The following is a 7,371-nucleotide window of genomic DNA, read 5'->3' as shown; positions in this document are numbered from 1 at the left end:
ACTCCTTTATCATGTTCCTGTTGTAATATGTTTTTGATGATGTTCTGTACATGTTTATGCTGTTCTTCAACCTCTTATTTATGTTAAATTTCTCATAAAATTAACATAAAAAATCATCATTTCAATTGCAAAAATTCATGAATCCTTAAGCACAATGAAATCATTTTGTTTCTAATCTAATGAGGATCTTAGCACAACAATCTAATATTATAAATCAGATCACCTAGCTTGCACCAAGATACCTAGCTGCACAAGAGCAAACAGTCACTCATTTTGAGGACCTGTTGAGATTGCTAGGGGATGAAAGCTAACAAGCTTGCAAAAGGAGGTGGAACATCTTGCCCTATAGCCTAAAGATTAGGGTGTATCATTCTCCTAAGAGAATGAGGGATTCACTAGAAAGGACCCCAATGTATAAGCAAGCAACGTAGAGACTCAAAATCAACTGGATTGGCTTGAAACTCAGTCCTCATTGCTTTTGGGTATGTTAGAAGGAAGAAAGGAGGAAGAAGAATGAAAGCAGTGGGAGGAGATAGAGAAGAATGCATGGTTTTATCCACAAAAGGAGGAGACTACAACAAAAGCCTCGAATGTCAAGGGGGCCACCAAACCAATGAAATACATGTACATAGATTGAGTTGCTCAGAGGATGAGAAACAATTTCAGTAGGGGTGATGATGAGGCTCATCAATGGGTAAATTATATGGACCTTAATACAACTCTCTAGGTTACTAAAATCAACTTTTCTCATAATTCTTTACATGTTTTGTTATATTTTTCTTAATGATAAAGGTAAAGATGAGACATCATGTCTATTGGTCTAATGTGCTTTGATTGCAAGTTTTGGAGAAAATTTTGGATAATTAAAGTGCAAGAACTCGAAGCAGACAAGAAAGAGGGATTTTTAGGAGATGGGCGATACAAAGAAATATATACAGCGTGATAAAGCAAAACTAATAATGAGCCGAAGACAAAAAGCCGTAACAAAAATGCTGGAGGAGATGCTACTGATCATAAGGAGGCAGGACAGATCTGAAGGACTGTCCCTGTAATATTTCTTCTATCGCCCAGCTGTCCGGATCCTGTAGAAGACCTGCCTTAGATAACTGATCGGCTTCTTCGTTCCTTTCCCTGTAGATGTGACATAATGAAAACCTGTTAAAGAGGGACTTCAGATATAAGATCTCTTCAACAATTCTCATTAAGATTTGATTTTGGCAAGCAGCTAAACCGTTGATCCAGTTTATAACATTTAGAGAGTCCCCAAATAACTGTATTGTGGTGATGTTTTTATGAAGAAGCCAGCAGAGGAGGAGGCGTAAAGAGGAGAGTTCTGCGAAATTATTTGTTCCTGGGCCCAGCCCAACTGATGCTTTTAGGGTATGATCTGGGTTGATGTGTATACTCATGCCTGCGCCGGCCCGATTGTTTTGTGAAGCTCCGTCAAAAAAGCCACTAGGGATATCCTCCTGAATTGTGATAAGGTTTTGCTTTGATCTGGACTTTTTTTCTTCAGGGGGAGGCAGAGAGAGGTATATGGCTGCAATATTTGAGGCAATAACTGTGGGAGGAGTGATTAGATCTTGGAACAAGCTCTTATTTCTCGCGAGCCACACTCCCCAGCAAAAGATGACCGGCAGATTTCTCAAGTTCCCTTCTGAATAAGTATTCCACCAATTTCTCCAAGATTCGACCAGCGGCGCATTTCCCCAGAGTGCAATAACCTTGAGGAGCCCAGTGACCTCCTCCCAGATCTTTTGAGAGAAGGGGCAGCTGGTGAAAAGATGATTTAAAGATTCCTCATTTATCTTGCACAGAGGGCAACGCCCTGGCCCAGCTAAAAATCTGGTTTGAAGGTTTTCCCATGTTGGGGCCTTCTGTTTTAGAATGCACCACAAGAAGAGTTTAGCTTTTGCAGGGCTTTTGAGTTTCCATAAAGCTTTTGACCACCAATCCGGATCTCCCCAACCTATCTTACCTAATAGGTAAGAGTATCCCTCCTTAGGTGTGTAATTCCCCGATTTGCTGTGAGCCCACATTAACCGATCAGGTTCCTCCTTTAACCTAACATTGGATCGTTTTAATTCTTTGATGAAGATTGACCATTCATTCTTCCATCTAATATTTAGCCCTAGATCTTCATCATTTTTCCATACCTGGCCCCAGATGGAGGGTTGTCCCGCTCTTGCTATTTGATTTAATGAGATAATGTTGATGGCCTCGAGATGACGAAGGAGCCCTGGAGATAAGGCATAATCTTCATTGCACCCAATCCAAGGGTCTCTACCAATCCTGATGTTTCTGCCATCTCCCACTTTCCAGGCTAGACCTTGTTCAATTACAGGAAAAGCATCCACAGTGGCCTTCCAAATTACCGAAGAGTTTTTTGTCTTCTTATTCTGGCTCCGGATCCAATCTTCCAAGGGCATAGGGTCGATATACTTCCTTTTAATCACCCTTGTCCATAGGTTTTCTATGGTGATAAGCCTCCATCCAGACTTTGCAGCTAACGAGGAACTGAACTCGGGGAGTCTTTTGATCCCCCAACCTCCCCACTCTTTTGATCTGGCCACTTTGTCCCAAGCCACCCACGGTAACCCGGAGAAGTCCTTTGAACCAGCCCAAAGAAATCTGCAACATATCCTTCTGATTTGCTCCATAACTCCTTTAGGAATCCAAGTTAAGGCAGCCCAGTAAACCGGGATGGCTAGCAAAACAGATTTGATGAGAGTTAGCTTACCAGCTCTGGAGAGCCATCTGTAGCTCCAGTGTGAGATTCTGGCTTCGATTTTTGCTATAATCCAGTTCCAATCAGATTTCCTGTAAGCAGCAGGCTTTAGCCAGAACCCCAAGTATTTGAAAGGAACGTCCAAAGATTGTGTAGGATAAGGAAATAACTCAGCAAGGAGGCTCCTTTCCCTTCTGTCCACATCTGCCAGACAGACTTGTGATTTTACAGTATTAATCTGCATTCCAGAAGCTTTTAGAAAAAGATCAAAAATACTCTTTATCTCCTTTAATTCGCTGTAATTTCCATTTGTAAAGATCAAGATATCATCAACGAAAAGAAGATGGGTGATGAAGAGATTTATAGCTACCTCTATACCTTTAACCTTGTCCTCACTTCTTGCTTTTTGGATCAACCTGCTGAGACCTTCGGCCACAAGGAGAAACAATAAGGGTGATAAAGGACACCCTTGTCTGAGGCCTCTCTGGCTAGTGAAGAAGGAAGAGGCAGCGCCATTGATTAAAACTGCAAAGCTGACATTTGTAATGCATCCCATGATCCAACTAACGAATGAGTAGTTGAAACCCACATGAGTAAGAAGCATTCGAAGGTAGAGCCAGCTAATCCTGTCGAATGCTTTGGAGAGGTCTATTTTAAGAACAGCTCCTTTCTTTTTCTCTAATTTGATGCTATGAATTACCTCCTGAGCAACCCCAATTGCTTCATGAATTTGTCTGCCATCCAGGAACCCAAATTGTTCCATAGAAATGTTTCTTGATAATATTGGAGCTAATCTGAGGGCTATAACCTTTGAAATAATCTTATAAATACAATTGCATAAAGAAATTGGTCTAAAATCTTCAAAACTTTCAGGCTCATTCTTTTTCGGGATGAGAGCAATGAATGTTGAATTAAATGGTCTATAAATATCTCCTTTCGATCTTGACTCCTCAACAACTTCTGTTATCTCGTCTCCAATTAGGTCAAAGAAATGGAGAAACAATTCAATGGTCCAGCCATCAGGGCCAGGGCTTTTTTCTTTACCTAATAGTTTCATGGCTGCTTCTGTTTCCGCCTTTGTGACAGGGATTGAAAGATCTTCAGCTTCTTCTTCATCAATGAATCTGGGGAAACATTGCACGGTATTGAAGACTTCTGCTATAGTAGCCTCTCTCTGATCAGAATATAAATTATGAAAGTATCGTTTCCCTAGTTCAGAAAGATCTGAAAAGGACTTGACATCTCTTCCTTCTTCATTTTTTAGGCTCCAAATTGTGTTTATTGATTTTCTTCCTTTGGCAAAATTGTGGAAAAATTTTGTATTTTCATCCCCAGACTTTAGCCAGACTGCCCTACTCTTTATTCTCCATTCTTCTTCCTTCTCCAAAAGGATTCTAGTTTGCTGCTTCTCCAGGTTAAGAATTCTTTCCTTGGATTCTTGAGAAGAGTATCCATCTGAATCCAGACTCTCCAAATTCTTCAAGGCTTCCTTAGTACGGATCAGCTCCTCATTTTGCTTCATTCTTCTGTCCCTAGCCCAATGAATTGTAGCAGATTTCAATCTTTTTAAATTTTCCATGAACAGGTAACTTTTCTCCTCGTCTTCATTGTGTTCTGGGTGGATCCAGGATTTTTTAAACAAATCACTGAAAGAAGGATCTTGAAGCCACGCAGGGTTAAATTTGAAAGGGGCAGGGGGCTTGTTGGGAGGGGAAGATAGATCTAAAAAGATTGGGAAGTGGTCTGAGTTACCAATTTCCTCTACCCATTGTCTGATGAGGGGAACTTTGGCAAAAAGCGAATCTGAGAGCAGGAAGCGATCCAGTCTTTTAGCAATCCTGTCTGCACCCACTCTACGATTCCGCCAGGTAGGCTTTTGCTTAATCGGAAGAGGATCAACAAGGTTATTCTCAGAGATGATTTTATAGAAATAATCTGTAAGTGGATCAGCTCTCGCCGAAGGTCCCCAAGCTTCTGCACGACCTAAGGAGAAATTTAAGTCACCACCCAGGATCATCGCTGGGGATTTCATAACAGATTTTGCCATCAGGGTGTCCCAAAACGATTCCCTGCCTTGACAAGGCCCATAGATATTTATTATGGATATAGGGAGGAGGAAATCGGGGGAGAGGAGCTCCATTCCCATAACATTCTTCGTCCCCCAGATATTGAGAGCTTTTACTCTTCCGTCTTTGAACCCAATTGCTAAGCCCCCCGAATGACCGAAGGCATCCATTGCTGCGAAGGTCCACCCAGGAAGAAGGGCCTTAAGCATTTGTTCAATCTCATTAGCCTTTCCCAGCGTTTCTTGCAAAAGGATAACATCTGCTTTAGAATTGGTAATCCAGTCTTTCAGGGCCAGTTTTTTGGGTTTGCTGGCCAAACCTCTGCAGTTCCAGGAAGATAAAATCATTTGATAACTGCCTCGGGGGGATGAGCTGCTCTAAGAACCCCCTGGATGGAATGTTGTTTGCCATCTGCAACATCCATCTTTGCTTTTAGTTTAGCCTTGAAAAGATCAGATTTACGGCCGCGTTTGTTTTTGGATTTAGACTGGATAGGAATCGATCCCAGCCCACCTAAGGACCCCTGAGACACTTGGTTCCCACCCAGAGATCTCAAATTGTATGGACAAGGGGTCCGAGACAAAGGGGTTGAGAGGGGAGGCCAGGAATATTCACAGTTAATGTCCAGGAGGGGGAGAGATTCAGTTATAATTTCCACATTCGGCTCAGATGTGGTATCACCCAAATTTTTAACTATATTTGATTCTTTCTCATAATTGGATATAGAAGCTTCATTATTGATTACAATTGCAGGCTCAGGAAAGATAAAAGAGGAAGGGTTTCCTGAGCACTTACCCTTCTCCGGATCGGCTGGATGAAATTGAGATGTTTCCGCGATAAGGCCGTTTGCTTCTTCCGGGTCTTTGGCAGGTTCCTCGACCGCTCCTTCCTCTGTTGGCTTATCTTTGCCAAGATCTACATCCAAGACGTCTGGCTGTGCGCTTGCCTCCGAAGGTCCTTTCTCCGCCTCCTCTGCCTCCATAGTCGAATTTTCTTGTGGCTCCGGCATATCCTGCTCCATCCTTGTCTGAGCATCGAATTGAGCATTTGCTCTGTGAACAGGAGTTCTACGAAAATGCCTCCTTCTTCTTTTATGGGGGCATACTTTTGCTAGATGACCGTGCTCGTGGCACCAGTGGCATCTAAAAGGAAGGTATTCGTAGTCTAAGAGCTGTTCAAAGACATATTCATCAAATTGTAGATTTACCTTTTGAGCTAGACCCCCACTTGGTTTGAGCATTACCAGAATGCGCGCGGTTGCCAGATTATTTGAAGTAATGAAGGACATGTCCGCTGTCATGTATTCACCCAACCGGTTACCGATTGTTCTGAATACTTCCTCAGTCCATAGAAGGGAGGGAAGACCCGGAGCACGCACCCAGACTGGAAAAGTATCGGTGCGTTCCTTTAACGCATCAAACAATGGAGACCATTTTTTGAATAGAACAGGAATATTGTCGATATGCCAGATTCGTTGCATAATCCACTCCGCCGTTTCTCTATCGTCGAATTTAAACTTGAACCACCCTTTTGCTAATACCTGTGCTTGAAAGTTTACAGGTCTCTCTGGTGTGAAGCTTTTTTCTCCCCATTCATGGAGAAAAGCAGACGTATATGGCTTTCCTCTGACTCTACCTACCAAAGTACAATCAGCTACCGCAAGAGCTTCTTTCATCGAAACCTCCATACCTAAAACCAAATTCTCCGCTATTACCTGAGTCCCAATGGGTCTTTTCTGTTTTCTGGTCGCTCCTCTAGGTCTTGAGCTTTCCCCCGCCGGCCTTCTACCATCACAGTCCTCGTTTTTATCGGATGTTATCTGTGCTGGATCCAAAAAGGGATCTGGTTCCCACAGGGCCGGGGTCTGCTCCGAAATACCCAAGATTGTATTCCCAGATAGCAATGTATCTGCCCCCAAACCCTCATTATTTTCCGGCTCACCTGCTCTGGAAGCGCCTTGGTCGATTAGCTGAATCTCAGGATGACCTTGTGTTTCTTGAGTGAGGGATAAACTCGGAATCGAAGCTGGAGCACTTAGAAATCTGGTATTCCCTATATCCACTGAAAACCCTAACTGAGATATTTCTTCAAACCCCTTAGGGTTTGTAAGCCGAGGAATCAGAGGAAGGCCCTGGGTCTCCGGGGGCTTTGATACCTCATGCACCCCACTCAGCTCTGACTCTTGTTCTTGATGAATAGGGCCGACCACTAAACCTGCAAATGTGTTTTCTCTGTCCGAAACGTTATCCTGGATAGGGACATGTGGGATCTCCGGCTGAGCTGCAGACGCCAAACTGGGGGTGTCAACGGTGCCAAAGTAGTAGTCTACATTCTGCGAGTTTATTTCCTTACCCCACATGGAAAGAATGTCCTCAACATCCGGGTCCAAAGCTAAGAATTCGGAGGGCTTAACCATGGTTGACGCTTCCGAGGGGGAGAGACCACCGACAGACCGAAAGAAACGGAAACTGTAAACAACTGACAGTTTGTTGTAATAAAAAATTACCTTAACCGACCGAGAGAGAGACCAATACGCGGATTATCCACCATCTGCCAGCTGCGAGAGGTTGAAGAGGA

General features: G+C 43.2%; 1 protein-coding gene across 1 annotated transcript; it reads right to left on the bottom strand.

The window, feature by feature from the left end:
- Positions 1–1,004: 1,004 nt before the first annotated feature.
- On the bottom strand, positions 1,005–5,141 carry LOC149230727 (uncharacterized). Its single transcript, XM_089381399.1, has 2 exons — positions 3,537–5,141; positions 1,005–2,966 (listed from the first exon to the last, which is right to left on the bottom strand). The coding sequence occupies exons 1-2, from the start codon at positions 5,139–5,141 to the stop codon at positions 1,005–1,007; spliced, it is 3,567 nt and encodes a 1,188-aa protein (XP_089237525.1).
- Between the last annotated feature and the right edge of the window lie 2,230 nt (positions 5,142–7,371).

This window comes from Pinus tabuliformis, chromosome J, assembly GCF_031772625.1.
Source record: "Pinus tabuliformis cultivar Carrire ecotype Pingquan chromosome J, CPIR1, whole genome shotgun sequence".
Lineage (NCBI taxonomy): Eukaryota > Viridiplantae > Streptophyta > Pinopsida > Pinales > Pinaceae > Pinus > Pinus tabuliformis.
This window is presented reverse-complemented; position numbering and strand designations above follow the sequence as displayed.